Below are 19,424 nucleotides of genomic sequence, written 5' to 3' on the forward strand. Positions count from 1 at the left end.
GCTTTAATGATCACAAGTTAATTTGCATAGTTACGATGAACAGAAATGAATAGTTATCTGAACAAGACGAGTACAAGAAAATCTATGTGAAAAACTGGCGCTGAAACATACATACAAGGTCGGCAAAAGCCCAGGATCAATTATCCTGTTTCTTGACTGACCTATATAGAATGATTATCATGTAATAAGTATTTCAATGGATTCTTCTGCCATGAAACAGACTACGTTCAAAATAACATTTCTATCAGTCGATACTCTAAAATAATGTTTTTCGATTTTGAAAGGAAAATTCAATGTTACTTCATTTCCTTAGTTTCATTATAAGCACGGACACTTTCATACGTAAATATTAGGTTGATGAATTTACTGTGGATAAATTCAATAATAAAAATGAAATAAGGTTGAATGAGAAAGTTTCGATGTTACAGTGGATGGACTCCTTCCCAACCTCATTCAACTTCATTTTTTTTATCACAATATTCCAATATTCCTGTTGAATGTGCCCAAATAGATTGATAATATACTCTTATAGTCATAAAGTCTGGGATTGTTGATACCTTGAGCAATATCTTTGATATTCTTATCGTTCCTGTCTGTTGGTGATTGCTTTTTGTTTTGAATACCTACATAGAAAACAAAGCAGTAGGTCCTAATTTTTCATTCCCCTTCTATTTTATCCTGAATCACCTTATTCTTTATTCCCCCAATCATACTTCATTGACAAATCTGCTTCTCCGCTACTGTATTCTTCTTCTCCCTTCTCTTGAGACATCTGAGAATCCATTTCCATTTGTATGAAGTTATGTATGAACTACAATTAAAAATCCTATCTCAATTTTCAAGTATTTTACATACAAAATGATCAGATTTTATTTCTTCTCAGTCAAAGTCATATTTTTGTCTTGTTTGTATCGGTATTACACCCAATATTTGTCATTTCATCCATTTTTCATGGTTGAATGTATGACATAGAATTTTCTATTGTATGTCAGTCACAATATTCCTCCTGAAGATATCAACCACTCGTGTCGGTGAAACCCTGAGAAATAAAAAAAATATTAACGGCATTCAACAACTTCAAAATATAAAAGAAAAACTGAAGTTAAAGAAATAATTTAAAATATTTCGAGTTTATAAATTTTTTAATATTCAGTCATGTTTCTTGATCTTTGCATATGATTTTAAAAAAGGACATCAATGAATGATCTAATCACAGCATAAATCTACCGAGTATATAGAACACCATATGTATAACATTTGCCCATTCAGAACCGGAGTCAGGAGTAGTAACGTCCCCGACCATCGGCGTAGCAGGATTAAGACGTGTCCAGGCTCCCGAAAATCGACCTGTTCCAGCCAACCCGCAATTACCTCCTGGCCAAAATATCTGTGCAGATTGCGAACGTCTCATTGTGTAAGTATTCTCTATTTCAGCGTCATCTTGCAGCTTGCCTCAGTACCGGAGAACGTGGGAACCATTTATATTTTTAGTGGCGCAGTGTGTTGGATCAACTATCAGAGCTTGAGGTTGGTGGGGGAGAAATCCCTTCATACAAACGTATACCATTCTGTTTGATATTACTATCTATATTTCGATCTCACCAAACTCAAATCTCGCCGTTTTTTTTTCGACACACTGCATGTCAAGCTAGCAGTCAGTTTTTGAACAGTTGTTTTTCCCACAGTAAGCCACGATTTTTATTCAACACATAGCCACGCGATCGGAGGTCGAAAGACCGTTCCAGCACAAAGTTACCCCCCAATAATTCACACCCGATCTCCTAGCAGCCTACAGGGTGAACACCCGAAACAGAGTAACGCCTCAGAAGCAGTTACAGTGTGTACAGATTGCGAAAGGGTCATTGTGTAAGTCCGACGACTATGTTGGATGGCTATCGATGTTGTTCTAGATCTAGACCTATGTGTTCGACTGTTTTTGATGCCCTGGCATGTGTTCCATACACACTTTTTTGATTTTTGCTACTTAGTTCTTGTAGAAAAAATTGCACAGCGTAGATAGATTCTTTGATTTCTGTTGTGACTATCTCCAAAACATATTGAAAGTCACCTGACTAAAGTTCCATGTATGTTTTTGTTCACTTCCTTCTCTACAGAGTAACCCCAAAACTTATCAAAAACGGAAAAATGAAAGAGAACGCATATTACCATTAGTTTTTATTTTGAGTTCTATTTATAATGACACAAATTTAGGATACATGAATATGTATAGTTCAATTAAACGAAATAATGCAACCTACCTTCCAACAGTTTCCCTTTAATAATATAGTTAGGGAGCTAACTAATTTTGTTATTATACAAGTATATATAAGTACTTTTTGATCATTCCCATATTGATTTCAATTCAAGAGCCACCGGTAGACAGCTGTTTCAGCCTATTGGGCATCGTCAGTACCGGGCAGGCGGTCCTTGATTGAAGACAAAATGAGAAAAACCAAGAAAGTACTTGATAAAAATAGCTGCGTAAACGCAAGCGAAACATAAGTGGAACCACCTATTGGTGTGACACCCAAGTCAACTTGGAATTATTTTCCAGCAGCTTGACTGCATTAACCTTTCTAGATTTCATATCATTTCTAGAAACATGTGGATTCGTTTTCCGATGGCATTTCAGGTTAGCTTCCCAAATTTCTGCTACCGCAGTTGTCGATTGATTGGTCAAACCACCAACACTGACATAAAAACTTGGCCGTAGTATTCAATTTCTTCCTTATGATTTCAGTTATAGGAATCTCATTGCTTTTGTAACAGTCGTATATTGTTTTTTCAATGATTTTATTAAATGAACATCTAAAGGTTTTGGTTATCCCCTATCACATCGCGTCTTGCGTTCACAAGGTTTGTTTTTGACTATTTTACGTACAGTTGAGAACGGAATTTCGGTCAAATCTGATGTTGCTTGTTATAGTTTATTTTCCTCGAAACCAAACTTAAGATGTAGATTCTTATATACATTGAAACATACTCTCAGTGTTTCAATATTTAAATGCATTCGAATCTTATTCACTGGTATCTCTGTTTTGCATTGTTCACCATCGCTATTGGAATCACTACACAGGAAAAAGTCTGCGTTGTCATCACACTCGTTCTTACTATTAGTAATTGGCGTGAAGTTATCCACAGATTTCTGGCCACACATGTCGACGTAGAGGAAAATAAAAATCTGTGGTTGGGATACAAAATTATTAGCACCCGTACTAATATCTGTGGCTGGAAATATCTATTCACTATAGGTTGAACGTGAAATTATTAAGACTATTTGGTTTTTAACATTTTTATAGAGTCTTGAGTAGATTAAAGCGTTGATAATCCTTTTCTCATCAACAATACAAATTCAGGGAAAAATAAAATTGACAATATTAGACTTACTTTCCAATACCCTATATAGAAATGATATCCGATGATGTGCGTCAATCAAAATCACACAACTTCCATAGTTTCTTGGGAAGATTAACTTGATGATAACAGTTTTCTTGTCATCTAAACAGATTTCGAAAAAGAAATTGTTGAAACAATCAGACTCATTTTTTGAGATTCCTTGTATTCATGAAAACCACACACATCTTATAGAATCTTGAACAGATCAACACAGTGAAAACCGTTTTCTTGTTACCCATACAGATTTCGAGAATAAAATTGTTGAAACGATCAGACCAACTTTTTAAACCCCTTGTAGAATTGAAACCAGATAATGTGCGTGCATAAAAATCGCATGAGTCTTATGGAATATTGGGTAGATTGACGTAGTGATAACAATTTTCGTGTCACCCGAACAGATTTCGAAAACAAAAATGTTGAAACAATCAGACTCATTTTTTGAGATTCCTTGTAGAATTGGAACTAGAAGATGTGCGTTCATGAAAATTACACAACTGTTATAGAATCTTAGGTAGATCGATATAGTGAAAACCGTTTTCTTGTCACCCATACAGATTTCGAGAAAAAAATTGTTGCAATAATCAGACTCACTTTTTAAAATACCTTGTAGAATTGGAACTAGAAGATTTGCGTTCATGAAAATTACACAACTGTTATAGAATTTTGGGTAGATTGATGTAGTGTATACCGTTTCCTTGTCACCCACACAGATTTCCAGGAAAAAATATTGAAACAATCAGACTTACTTTTTAAAACACCTTGTAGAATTGGAACTAGAAGATGTGCGTTCATGAAAATCACACAACTGTTATAGAATTTCAGGTAGATCGATATAGTGAAAACCGTTTTCTTGTCACCCATACAGATTTCGAGAAAAAAATTGTTGCAATAATCAGACTCACTTTTTAAAGCACCTTGTAGAATTGGAAGCATATGATGTGCGTTCATGAAAATCTGAGATTCTGTAACAGTTGTGTGATTTTCATGAACGCACATCTTCTAGTTCCAATCTACAAGGTGTTTTAAAAAGTGAGTCTGATTGTTTCAATATTTTTTTCTCGAAATCTGTATGGGTGACAAGAAAACGGTTTTCACTATATCGATCTACCCATGATTCTATAAGAGTTGTGTAATTTTCATGAACGCACATCTTCTAGTTCCAATTCTACAAGGTGTTTGAAAAAGTGAGTCTGATTGTTTCAATATTTTTTCCTGGAAATCTATGTGGGTGACAAGAAAACGGTTCACACTATATCGATCTACCCAAAATTCTATGATAGTTGTGTGATTTTCATGAACGCACATCTTCTAGTTCCAATTTTACAAGGTGTTTTAAAAAGTGAGTCTGATTGTTTCAATATTTTTTCCTGGAAATCTATATGGGTGACAAGAAAACGGTTTTCACTATATCGATCTACCCATGATTCTATAACAGTTGTGTAATTTTCATGAACGCACATCTTCTAGTTCCAATTCTACAAGGTGTTTGAAAAAGTGAGTCTGATTGTTTCAATATTTTTTCCTGTAAATCTGTGTGGGTAACAAGAAAACGGTTTACACTATATCGATCTACCCAAAATTCTATAACAGTTTTGTGATTTTCATGAACGCACATCATATGCTTCCAATTCTACAAGGTGCTTTGAAAAGTGAGTCTGATTGTTGCAACAATTTTTTTCTCGAAATCAGTATGGGTGACAAGAAAACAGTTTTCACTATATCGATCTACCCAAGATTCTATAACAGTTTTGTGATTTTCATGAACGCACATCTTCTATTTCCAATTCTACAAGGTGTTTAAAAAGTGAGTCTGATTATTGCAACAATTTCTTTCTCGAAATCTGTATGGGTGACAAGAAAACGGTTTTCACTATATCGATCTACCTAAGATTCTATAACAGTTGTGTAATTTTCATGAACGCACATCTTCTGGTACCAATTCTACAAGGAATCTCAAAAAATGAGTCTGATTGTTTCAACATGTTTGTTTTCGAAATCTGTTCGGGTGATATGAAAATTGTTATCACTACGTCAATCTACCCAAGATTCCATAAGACTCATGCGATTTTTATGCACGCACATTATCTGGTTTCAATTCTACAAGGGGTTTAAAAAGTTGGTCTGATCGTTTCAACAACTTTATTCTCGAAATCTGTATGGGTAACAAGAAAACGGTTTTAACTGTGTTGATCTATTCAAGATTCTATAAGAGTTGAGTGGTTTTCATGAATACAAGGAATCTCAAAAAATGAGTCTGATTGTTTCAACAATTTTTTTTTTCAAAATCTGTTTAGATGACAAGAAAACTGTTATCACCAAGTTAATCTTCTCAAGAAACTATGGAAGTTATGTGATTTTGATTGACGCACATCATCGGATGTCATTTTTATATAGGGTATTGGAAAGTAAGTCTAATATTTTCAATTTTATTCTTCCCTGAATTTGTATTGTTGATGAGAAAAGGATTATCAACGCTTTAATCTACTCAAGACTCTATAAAAATGTCAAACACCAAATAGTCCTAATAATTTCACGTTCAACCTATAGTGAATAGGTATTTCCAGCCACAGATATTAGTACGGGTGCTAACAATTTTGTATCCCAACCACAGATTTTTATTTTCCTCTACGTCGACATGTGTGGCCAGAAATCTGTGGATAACTTCACGCCAATCTATTAGTACTCGTCCAAGGACGCCACATTTTGAACAGATAACAAAAATTTTAAGTAATTATAACTGCACCAATATCAAATTTCAACACTAAAATCGCGATCAGTTCCTGAACTGAACATTGACAACACAACGAGTACAAACATCCTCGCATTCTATTCGTCACCGTAACATGACTTCAAATTTAATTTTATGACTTTTCAGCCAATCATAAAACTCGGATAGTAAAAATTATTCAATACGAACCGCCAATTCTTCAGTCCACGTGGACTAGTCGGCAGCGACATCATTTCTTCGTATTTTTTTTTTGGCTGTTGAGGACGCCGATACCTTTAACTATTCACAATACTGGTTACTTCGACTATACAGTGAAAAGTCTCAGACTCTATGTCATACGAAAACTTGTAAATCTCTAAATATTACCGAAAGTTGAATTGATGTTTTACTGGCAACATATCACTATTGTGAATCTATAATACATATTTCGAATACACTGATCCGTTACTTGAAGAAAATCAATAACACTATTCATAATAGATAATAATTACAAATTATTATATTACAGTTCACCCAGTTGGATTGGTACTCTACATTACTTTACAAAATATTATACAAAATATCGATCTTAATTAATAGAGAGCATTAATTGGTAAACGGGTAGTTTTAAAAACAGTTAGCCTGCAGATACAAAGCAGGTGAAAATTATTAATACTAATGATTCGACTAATACTAGGGAATTTTTCATGAAAAATTCAATAGGGGTGAAAAATTAATTTCTTGTTGGTCGTTAATAAAAAATTTTAATGTTTACGTGGACTGTTGTTCAAAATATAAGGCGAATGTTCAAATTTCGCAGACCACGATGTGGATCAGGAAGTGGTAAGATGTTAGTTTATGTTGCTAAGGGTGATTAGAATGTTTGTTGTTAATTTTTATGATTGTCAAACTCAAAAAGTTTATCTAATTAGTGGTTTAGAATTCTAGTGTGAATTTTGTGTTATGTTATGCATTCGTAATTTCAACGTTATGTTATGCATAAAATCAACAATACAATTCGAAACCAATAATTCGATGAACTTTTTGGACCTGATAATCACAAAAATCAACAACACACTTGAGTATGAACCTTGATATCTCGTCTCTTTAAAACAGGAGAGACTTTGCATTTCATTAGTTCGAACTTCCATAGTCTACTATGATGATAAGTTGATTTGAAATCCCTGAAAACCTTAATGGAAATTAAAAAGATTGGCTAAAAAAAACAATTATATTAAGCAAAAACTGAAATTACAATGAAATAAAATACAGGCAACAATTAAAAAATTTAAAGTTTCCCAGCCAAGTTACTTCACGACGTTTCGATTGTTAGTAATCACAATCATCTTCGGGCAATGACTGGACTTATTTCTCCGAGATCTGACTATTTGTACGTCCTTGTAATGTACTGTTTGAAACCTTTGGCGTAGTAATGAATATTACTGGAGTTTTTTCCCAACACCAAATCGTTATTTCAACACCTCGACACGTGTTTCGATCACCAAGTGATCCTCATCAAGTGATCATCTAGTAGTTCGTCCTCGCTGTGTGTGTTCCTTGCGCTCGGCAATGTGAACTTTTAATGGTCTTTTAGTTTCACCGACGTATGATTCTCCACACTCGCAGGTTATCCGCTAAATGCAATTTTTGGAATCGCATTCCGCGTTTGGTGGCCTGGTTTTCGTGAGGCTGCTACGGATAGGGGCAATCGAAGTCACAGAGCAGGATCAACTAATCAGTTTCGACGTGGAAAGCCTCTACACCAACGTTCCTGTCGAAGAAGCACTTCAAATCATTCAGAAGAAGCTATCCGAAGATGTGGACCTGAAAGATAAAACAAAATTATCGATACAAGTAATCAAGGAATTACTAGGATGCTGTGTACGGAACTGCTATTTCGAACTGAAGGACGAATTCTATACCCAAGATGAGGGACTACCAATGGAATCGCCACTTTCACCGGTTATAACAATATATATGTGAAGTGGTTCGAAACTCTGGCCATTGAAGGAGCCCACAAGAAACCCCGAGTCTGGTTGAGATACGTTGATGACACCTTCAAAATATGGAACCATGGGAATACAGAACTAGATACCTTCCTGAAGCACATCAACAACATAAGTCCTTTCATCACTTTCACAATGAAAAAGGAAGTTCACAACGTACATTCTTAGATGTATCGGTGAAGAGGACCGACACTAAATGGGAAACATCTGTATACAGAAAACTCACTCACACGGGGCAGTATCTGAACCAGGAATCCTACCACCATCAATCGACTAAGAGAGGAATCATTAAGATTCTAATAGATCGTGCTTTCGAGCTCTGTAATACAAAGAAAGGTCTCGAGAAGGAACTAGACATCATAAAAAATGATATTCAATGGAATGGTTACTCCAAAGCTATGGTAGAACATACTTTGGCTCAAAGACAGCAGGAGCCTCGTAAGGAAGAGAAGCCGTCACAACCAGTACTTGCACTTCCCTAGATCATAAGATTATCGAAAAGGATAAGAAGGATTGGTTCAAAGTATAACATCAGAACCTGCGTCAGATCTGGGAACACTATCCGTAGCAGCCTCACGAAAACCAGGCCACCAAACGCGGTCTGCGATTCCAAGTGCGGCTTTGAGTGCGGCAAATTCTATATCGATGAAACTAAGAGGCCATTGGAAATATATATATATATATATATATATATATATATATATATATATATATATATGCAACATATGGAAACCTATAATCAAGCGGAACACGACCAACTCCCGCCGAACGGGCAGCTATAAATAGTCAGATCTCGGAGGAATAATTCCAGTCATCACGATTGTAGATACTAACAATCGAAACGTCGTGAAGTAACTTGGCTTGGAATCTTTTAATTTTGAATTTTCATCTCTTGTGAATTTTCCAATTGTTGCTTGTATTTTATTTCATTGTAATTTCAGTTTTTTTGCTTAATATAATTGTTATTTTTTAGCTAATCTTTTTAATTTGCATAGATTTTTTTCAGGGACTTCAAATCAACTTATATTATATTAGACAATGGAAGTCCGAACTAATGAAATGCACTACTACATTGTCAACTACCTTCAAACAAAAGAAGGGACTTTATACTTAACGCACTGAATAGATATATAAGTTATGAACTGAAAATGAGAAATAAAAAATTTAATAATCGGTATATTGAACTGTCAAATCTTGTTTTAAAGGGATTACTCTCTAGAGAAATGATATTTTCACAAGTGGGATGACACGAAATGTAGTAATTTAGAAGCAAAGAATTGTCTGTGCTTTGTTTATACCCATCTTTTTTCTTTACGTAGAATGTGTTTTTCTCAACCAGAAATCCATCATTTCTATCTATTTCTCAGATATACATGCATGCTTCGAAAGAAGAAAATGAAACGAGGCTAAAACTAGAAGAATTTTACGTTTCAAAACCATTCCATTATTTTTCGAATCTTTCCACTTTCTTGCATGAATCACCAGTTTATATTCAGCCACATTTCCCATTTCTAAACAGCACAATATCCATAATGCAACTGTTTTCTGCATGAAGTGTGTTTAGATGAAACCATTCCTAGAAGTAAATTGAACTGAAAAGTTGAATATTGATAAGTCAATATAATAAAATTATTGAAAAAATCTATTCATCCTTTATGCTTTTGGTTCTAAGAGAACATTTCCTGGGTAAACTTGGTTAGAATATAACGAGCTGGTAAGAAAATTGGTATACCTACTTAGATACTGCAAATGATCATACGAATATGAAAAAAGAATAGTCATAGTAAAATTCCTTCAGATATCGCAAAACAATACAAAACTTTTATGCCAATGTGTTTTTTCTACAAACAGCAATGATCAGCAGGATTAAAACATGAAACTTGGTATTCAGCCATTCATAAAACTTCTATAATACCCAAAAAACATCAAATTTGATACATAATAGTTTCGAAATTAAATGAATTTGTTTCAACATTTAGAATTGTCATTATTATATAATAAGTCAAAGTAAGATGCTATTCTGATCTAATTTTTGATTGAGTCGTATTTCTTGTGATATTCTTTAAAAACTTTGATTCTTCATAGTTTATTTTGAGTGAAGCATACTTTGATGAGGCTCAACAGATAGTTAATGTGAAACAGCTAGCGTGAATTTCTGTGAATCCGGAACAATGTATCCACTGTCCAAAATCAATGAAATTGTATTTTCGGTTTAGTTTATGAATTTTCTGTTTTCAGTGGTGTGTTTGTCAGAATCAAGGACAAAAATCTGCACGTTGAGTGCTTTAAGTGCTCTACTTGCGGTTCATCGCTGAAAAACGTTGGGTAATACCCTAAAAGGGCATTTGGGTATACAGATATCACAGTTTTCGTCCTTTCAGATATTACAACATCAACAACAAGCTATATTGTGACATACATGCCAAGTCTGCAGCGCTCAAAAACAGCCCCAACCCTAATTTAGTACCAATCACCGTACCCCCGTAAGTATAAATATTTATTAACATTCAATAAACATTCTGCAAGATCTGAAAACGAACTCATCGAAAAAAATTGAAATGTAAAACGTTGCACCTAAATTTGAAACATATATAAAATAAAGTTTTTATTAGGATTTCCAGTCAGATTTCTCCACTTGAATTATACAGGGCTATTCAAATTCGCTTTTGTAGATGGGGAGCTCGTAAACGATAAGAGATAGAGTGTCGGTTGAACTGTGGCAAAGTTGCGTATTTTAGAGACCTATTCAATGATGTGAAAAAATTGAATATAGCTCTTTTGGTTCTGGAGATATACAAGAAAAATCTAAAAATACCAAATATCTTCTTTATTCGCAGCCATATTGAAAATCTGTCCACATTTTGCTATTGGCGCTTGATCTGGGCTATCAGAATATGTACATGCATCTTTTATATCCCATCTTTGAATTTTGGAATATGGACCTGTATTTTTTGTTGTAGTTTTTGGATCGTAGACGTTCACTTCATACTTTGAAATTGAATTGTATTTTATATTTCGGGATGTTTCGGTAATATTCGATTATAATTGTGTGAATTATTCCCTTTTAAATTACGGCCCTGGAAATTGGTTGACTGAAATAAAAACACAATAGCAACTTTCACGTCATGTACCGAAGAGTTTTTAGAGAGTTTTTATTTTCATTTTTAGGTACCTATTCATATTTTTTCTTATTTCCATTGCTCTGAGCGTTCTCTACAATGAACTTCGAATAAGAAAACCTTTTATGATTATCTGAAACATATCTACATCAAAAAATATATTATGTGCGTTATAATAAGCAGAAAAAGAAATTATAGCAATAATAACATCCGAAACGAACACTATAATTATAATGAAAATTGAAATGAAATAATTTATATACACAAAAAAATTAATGGCGCAATAATTGGAGCCCTTTCATTTCGAGACAAATAATGGGCCTGCAAGATGACCAGATCTTACTATTTCGGACTGAATTACTTCATTTCAATTTTCCTTACAATTATAATGTTCGTTTCGGATGTTATTATTGCTATCATTTCTTTTTCTGCTTATTAACACATATAATATATTTTTGATATTGATATGTTTCAGATAATCATAAAATGTTTTCCTATTCGAAGTTCATTGTAGAAAACGCTCAGAACAATGGAAAAAATATGAATAGGTACCTAAAAATGAAAAAAAACTCTCGAAAAACTCTACGGTACATAGGGAGACGTGAAAGTTGCTATTGTGTTTTTATTCAACTCAGTTAACCACTTTCCAGGGCCGCAATTTAAAAAAAAATAATTCACACAATTAAAATAAAATATTACCGAAACATCCCGAAATAAAAAATTGAAATTATTTTCTCAGTATGAAGTGAATGTCAACGATACAAAAACTACAACAAAAGTACAGGTCCGTTTTTAAAAATTCAAAAATTGGGGGTGGCCTAAGTCAGATGACACCCTGTATAAAAAATTCATGAACATATTCTGATAGCTCACATCAAGTGCCAACAGCAGGATGTGGACAGATTTTCAATATGTCTGCGAATAGAGAAGATATAAGCGAAAACATAATTTGGTAATTTTTGGTTTTTTCTGTATATCTCCAGAACCAAATGAGATTATTCGATTTTTTTAAGTCATTGAATAAGTCTCTAAAATACGCAACTTTGCAACAATTTAACCGACACTCTATTTACGAGATCCCCCATGTACAGAAAGGAATTTGAATAGCCCTTATATCAAACATATTTCTGTGTTTCAAGTTTTTGTGATTGTTGGTCGAATGTGAAAGATTTGAAAAAATTCAAAGGTAGTGCATATAACTGATTAATTGTTCATTGTCAGTTTTACATTTTTTTCAATGATCTCAGTTTCATCTCTTGCATAACAGAACAGAACAATTTAATAAACAAACTTTGTACTTGTTTTCGAAGTGAGTGCTGAATTATTCACATTTTTGTTTCAGTGGTGGAAAAGCACCTGTTCACGCAATATCTTCAGCTCTATCCTCTCATTCGTTACCAACACAATCACCACTATCACCAAAGATAAATAATAACTTTGCCCCCAGTTACCAGGTAAACATTTCAAAGCATTTCTAATAGTAACAAGAATAAAACCATCATCTCCGAGAACAAAAATATAAAAATTATATTGTGTCCGGAGATGACCCTACCGCATGTATTGACGAAACGTCGGACATGAAAATCTGGATAATACCGGAAAATAGGTTTGATATTATCCAGAATTGTTAGACTTGCTCAAAGGCATTCGAAGTGTTTTAGATACCAGTTTTATTCTTGTTTCTCAACACGTTTAACCCTTGCACAGTGTTCTGCATGATGCAACACAGAAAACTCACCCCATTGACACTTTTAGGAGCAGGAAAATAACGAGAATGTAGATGTTTCTTCGTCGGTGCCAGTTTTACCAAAGTCTAACTCAAACGAAGCTAGTAATAATAATAGTGTGTTTAGTCCTTCAACTCCTCTTTCGTACAGAAAGTTTTTGAACAAGGTAAGTACTAACCACTAACAGTTCTTTTTGTTCTAAACAGTCTCCGAGTACAAATAGTCTAGGAGTTATATGAAAGATTTGCATGAACACTGATTTCAGATATGTGATAAATTTATACAGGATGATGAAAAAATCACCAAAAAAATCAATGTATCTACAGTGTCATCCCCAAAGTAAGCACCATATGAGAAACTTCTTTATTAAGGGTTTATCGACAAAAAATTATTTTTGATAAAAGTTTGTGCATCCAATAAAACTAAACATGCACCAACAAAATATAGTAAGACACACATATTATACGAGGAGCTTTCAAATATTTGATTTTCAGACAGGAGTAAAGTACTCTTATTTTAAAAAATCTCGGGAAATGTTATTGAGAATGTTCGGCATTAAAAAATACATTTAGATTTGAAGTCATGGCCATCTAAGTGAAGTTTCATTTTTTTTACCAATTTTTTAAAATGGGAACTACGAAAAGGAAAATTTGCTAAAACGATAAATAGACAGCATTCTGTATATGACGTTTTATTTCAAAAGCCTGCAATATTACAAATTACACAACTATGGTGTTACCACCGTAAATTACTCAAAATTATACTGTATTCAATAATATCAAATCACAAAACATCAAAATAAAATAGGTATTGGAACTCGTTGATTTTCTGGAGTTTATTTTGGACAAGAAAATCTCCAGAAAATCAACGAGTTTGTTCCGAAATACCTATTTTATCAAGATGTTTTGTGATTTGATATTATTGAATATCAAGTTCTTGTTACAGTACTGTATAATTTTGAGTAATTTTCGGTGTTAACAAAAAATAAAAATAACTGCACGAAAAACTGAAAATTATTGTACTCTTCAAAAAAATTGACCGTGGTTAATACCATAGTTGTCTAATTCATAATATTTCAGGCTTCCAAAATAAACCATTTTATACAGTATGTTGTCTATTTATCGTTTTAACAAATTTATTTTTTGTAATGCCCATTTAAAAAAAAATTGGTAAAGAATAAAACTCCACTTAGATGGCCATGACGTCAAATCTGGATGTATTTTTTGATGCTGAACAACTTTTTCAAATTACATTTTCCGAGATTTTTTCAAAATAAGAGTACGCCTGACTCAAAATCAAATATTTGAAGGCTCCTCGTATATTACGTATGTTTTACTGTATTTTGTTGGTGCATGTTCAGTTTCAGGAGATGCACAAACTTTCAACAGGAATAATATTTTGTCGAAAAACCCTTAATAAAGAAGTTTCCCATATGGTGCATACTTTGGGTATGACACTGTATAAGAAATAACAAAATCCAGGCTACTAGCTTGTGGTCGAAAGAAACTTGCAGTGACAAATATTTTGACTGAAGATGTGCGGCAGTCATCTTTCAACAACGACTGACAAAGCTCAAACAAAACGTTTATTGACAAATTGTGGTAATGAGCTAGTGTTATTACATAAGATTGCGAGGGGCTCTGCTATTGGCTAATGCCTCTTACAATTAGGTCTTAATCTAGGTTAGTATAGTGAAGTAAAGTAAAGTATATCCAAGTTAATGGTTAGTATTAATTGACAATACGCTTATTCTAGGTTAGTATAGTTAGTGGGTTTTTCCGAGTGCCTTAGTAACTGGTGGTCAAATTGGTGGGTTCCGGTACGGGTAGGCCTAAGGTAGGAATGGGGGAATAAGTCGGACTTTGGTGTGCTCCAGGCTGTGGGCTGCCCACTACCTGTTTGCCAGCAGGAACTCATCGAAGATTGTCCTGGAATCGCTTCCGAATATCCTTCAAGGCTCCTAGGAGCCTGACTGGAGGAAACGGAAGCTTCTATCTTGTAATCCTTCTAAAGGAAACGCGGGACTTCCAAAAAGTGGCCAGCGTGTCTATAGCAGTGGTGTTGCTGCTGCCAAGGGTCTTGGCGATGTATTGGCCTTGAAGTTCGTGAAATTCCGAATTTATGGGTATTATTCACTGTGTCATAAAATTCGTAGGAAAGGAATCGAAATGGGAGGTTGTGTTTGTCACGTGATGTTCTCCTCTCAGTGTGCTTAGTATTCAGTTAAGGTCAAGTGGTTGTGGTGTTGGAGTGTCTGAAAAGGATAATCTGTGGTTAATTTTGATACGCCACTTGCTGCACCATAAAAAAACAGGGAAGTTTATCATTGTTTGTGTTTGTCATTATAGTGTGCGTGTATTTGTTGCGGAAGAGTATAAGATCGTGTCGTCTGCGTATTGTAGGATTCTCAAAGTAGTCGGAGCATCGTCTACATAAATGAGAAATAGGTAAGGCGGGCAACAGAGCCCTGAGGGACTCCAGATTTGACTTCTTTGTTCACCCATATTCATACTGGTAGGAGGTGGTGAGGATGAGACAATCATAAGAATGGCCACTCCTGACTGGTCGGCACTTCTGCTGAGGTGTTCTGATTGATTCACGTTGTTGATAAGTGTACTGTTGGATGGATCTCAGTTCTAGTCCTTTTCTGGTCATTTCGAGTACCTACTGGATATCACATTCTGTTGATTCGTATACCTTCTTATTTTTTTGTTGAAATTGTTGGCATGCTTACAGATCTCAATGACTTCCCTATGAAGAATGTCTGAAATAATGTGAGGGTGGATATTTCTCGAATGCCCGGCAGTTTTGCTCACTCACAGTAACATTTCGCAATTATAATTTTCGGTCGTAACTATATTCGTGAAGCTCGTGAGCTGAATGCACTTTGTATGGAAGTTCATTGTTCGTTTCCCGAAATTCGCAACTTCTTTACTCTTGACAAAATGGTTAAAGCTGAGGATATTTAGCCACTCGCACCAGCGAAACGTCAGGAAGAAAATACAAAAATACACGGCCTTCAAACCCGAAAAATAGTGACACTTCTTCCCTCTTCTCATAGTTGATTTTGTGATACGGCAATTGAAGTACTTATTATTGAATATTCGACAAACTTGAGCTTGTGTCTAGAACCTTCCACTACAGCCAGTCGATATTTCAGTCTCACTCAAACCGTCGTGTCACTAGACAAAAGAAAACAGAAAATGAATCAAAGTTAGTGTCTCTAAGTTTTCCGAATATTTACCAGAGTGAAGTGGTTTTGATATTGAAGAAATTATCATCTCAATTTTGATATGTATTGATCCAAGGAATCGAGTGACTGAGTTTGTTTAAGGGGGGAGTGGTATTGAATAGTAACTATTGTGTCTATCAACAAATCCTCTCCACATTATTCCGGAGAGAGAGAGAGGCTAGATGACTGCATTTAGACTTGTGCACATTTCCAATTGCACAAATCCATTTAATGCAGAGTGCAACAGACTCTTAGTTGACACTAGAAGTCACAGCATTCTGGAAATGACCTCTGACTTTATCCCTCCAACTCTCAACTACGAACTTTCTTATAAAGTACTGTTCCCGACTAGAGAGGACTGGATCCTCCGGGAGAAAGAAATATTAAGACCAGATAGTTGTTGGTTCACAGATGTTTCAAAAACACCTTTCGGTACTGGTGCAGGTATTTTCAGTCGCAGACCCAGGATAGAGATATCAATCTGCCTAGGAACATATATGACTGTATTTCAAGCGGAAATTCACGCTATTGAATTGTATGTGGAGAGATGGGAAAAATCCAACCTCATACACATACCATTCATTCAAAGTAGAACTCATGCGAATGATATCTGATTCTTATTCCACAACAAATGTTTGAAATACAAACTGAGTAGGGAAAAGTATTTTCTGTATAATTCAGTGTTTATATAGAAGTATTTGTTTCGAAAGAATTATTTTCTTTCGTGTAATTCAATGTTTATATGAAAGTAGCTGTTTCAGGAGGACTTTCTTTCAGTTTTTATCTGAAAGTTACTTCTTTGCATGATCTACACATTCATGTAAATTATAGTTTCGGGCCACGGGAACCACTTTTTAAAAAGACTTTATTTAGATTTACAGACTTTATTGTACAGAAGTTACTCTGACAATCGTACTAACAGAACTGACTCTTCTTTCAAGATGGCTAGCTTTTATAAGTTTATTATAACTTAGTCAGCATTTGATGAATAAGCATAAAGGAGGGTTTTATATACATAACTCCTCCATCCCTAAGATGAAAATAATACATTAACATTATTTTCATCAACATTTTCTAAATGAATATTTTCTTGTTTATTTTTCCTTTTAAAACATTTAAATTTGTTCTTATATTTGGAATATAAAATAAAATATGTAAGAAGTATTATAAATATGAATATACAAATATACATTAAAGTATAAGAAGTGCTGTCTTCTTCTAAGGCTTCTAGTCGATGTAATTGGGTTTTTTCAGCAAGGTCCTGAAGTCGGGTTAGTTCGTCGAGGTTTACTCTTTCAGGAACTTTCATAGGGTTATTCTCAGGATGTAGCTGGATAGTATCTATTTCGGGTAACTGTAGAGGGTTTCCTTGAACGGAAGTGGCGTCGTTGGAATAAACTTCGCCTCTAACAGTGAGGTTACATTTATGTGGGATATGGATCAACTGTGGTTGTCTGATATTTTCGTATCCATGCTCCTTACAATTTTTCTCAATCATGATCTTATCAATGGGGATAATAATCATGTAGGCATCGTTGACAGGTTCTATTATGTCCTGGTCTAATTGAATTTGAATCGTCTGGCATTGATGATCGGTTTTACCAATTAGTAATTTCGGTAAACAATCTTCTTTTGAAATTTGGTTGTCAACATGGTATATGCAGGTATTTTCAATTCTCGTACAGGGTTCATCTTCATAATGATGATAAGTCGAGTTAAGAATTATATAGGGTTTTAAAGGAACGATAGCTTGGTTGAGTATTGGAATTGGGAACAAATGGAAGTAATCATAAACATTTTCAAGAAGTATCGGAAAATGAATTGCAAATATAATAATTCCATTTTTATAATTAATTTCAATTTTTAGTAATTTATTATACGACTGAATGTTTTTAAAGTTTGGTAAACTGCCTTTGTAAAGGTTTGACATTATTTTTAATAATTCTTCGATATCAGATAATGGTAATATCGTGCTATGAATAATGTTTAATTCTGCAAATAAAATTGAATCTTCAATGTTATTAAGTATTGATAATATAATTTGACAATCTATTATCATTGTATCAAGAGAATTTTGAAGTCTTAAGAATAGCGTGAACTTATTCAGATTTAAGACAATACTTTTTATTTGTTCGTCAATTAATTGTTGGTTTTTAACAATCTGCTGTAAGCTATTCGTAGTTTCATTCATAAATTTTCTTGTGATAGTTAGGTAATTTTCTAAATCATGGTGAAGCATGTTCTGATTCTTTTCCAAAGTGAAAATTGCTTTATTATATTTTTCTGCATCTTCATCATCTAAAGTACCAAAGAGCCATTTACTTGTTCTGCCTACTATATTAATAAGTGCCCTTTTCGATCGATTATTTTCTTGAGGTTTAATATTGATTAATTTCACTTTGATTGTGTCTAGCAAATAATTCAGATGATTATACATGTGGTGTAGTTGTGGGTATAAAGGGTCTTTGATCAAGATAAATTCTGCGATTGTTTTTGTATTATTATTTAAGATGTTTAGGGGAGAATCAAATTGTTTTAAGTCAATGTATTTTATAAACGTATGTTTTTGTGTAGTGGATCTTGCTTTTCCAAGGGAAAAGGGAAGGATAGGGTTATTTATCCTCGTCATTATTATGTCTTGTCCTGTCGTCGCAAGGATTCCGAGAAGTAGAAGGTATAACGTTGTCATCTGAAACAATTTGTTTCTTAATGATTTTTCTTTGTGGCTTTAACTTACTTTTATGGTATTTTGATTTAGAAGTTTCAATTTTGAAGTTACTATCTTTTTTTGGTTGAATTTCCTTATATAAGGGTGATAATTTATTTCGAGGAGTTTCTTTAAGAAAAGTATTTTTATCAATTTCAATTTCTGGGGGATCATTTCTGTTGGAATTTACTTTAGATAGGTTCTTGGCTTTTTCATTGTTTTGTTCTACTATTTCTTTTAATATTTTCATATTTCTTGAATGTTTTTCTATATAGTTTGAGGTTATCTTTTCTAACGTTACATCATAAGGGCTCTGGTGTTCTACATTACCTTTAATAATTTGGAAGGGTGTGAATTTAGTTGCGGAATGGACAGTATTATTATATCCTAGAATCGCATACAACATTTGTTTTGTTATTGGTCGATTAGGAAATTCTAATTTTAAAGTTCGTATTTCCTCAATTAGAGTAGAATGAAAACGTTCTACCGGACTATTACTGTTCGGGTTTTTTGGGGTGATGTAATGCAAC

The 19,424-nt window shown here is 34.0% G+C and overlaps 1 protein-coding gene across 3 annotated transcripts in view; it reads left to right on the forward strand.

Annotated features, from left to right (window-relative positions):
- The window catches only part of Zasp52 (Z band alternatively spliced PDZ-motif protein 52), a 134,922-nt gene that overhangs the window by 88,897 nt on the left and 26,601 nt on the right, over nucleotides 1-19,424 (forward strand). The window contains exons 6-10 of one of the 3 annotated variants that reach the window (XM_023157727.2): nucleotides 1,270-1,414; nucleotides 10,348-10,434; nucleotides 10,491-10,592; nucleotides 12,571-12,682; nucleotides 12,984-13,121. In XM_023157727.2, coding sequence (XP_023013495.2) covers nucleotides 1,270-1,414; nucleotides 10,348-10,434; nucleotides 10,491-10,592; nucleotides 12,571-12,682; nucleotides 12,984-13,121 — 584 coding nt within the window. Of the gene's footprint in view, nucleotides 1-1,269; nucleotides 1,415-1,685; nucleotides 1,867-10,347; nucleotides 10,435-10,490; nucleotides 10,593-12,570; nucleotides 12,683-12,983; nucleotides 13,122-19,424 lie in introns of all 3 variants that reach the window. The other 2 variants (XM_023157726.2, XM_023157728.2) reach the window with 2 other exon arrangements.

This window comes from Leptinotarsa decemlineata, unplaced genomic scaffold (assembly GCF_025532065.1).
Source record: "Leptinotarsa decemlineata unplaced genomic scaffold, Ldec_3_MD MMD2_tig00000882_RagTag_RagTag, whole genome shotgun sequence".
NCBI classification, from domain to species: domain Eukaryota; kingdom Metazoa; phylum Arthropoda; class Insecta; order Coleoptera; family Chrysomelidae; genus Leptinotarsa; species Leptinotarsa decemlineata.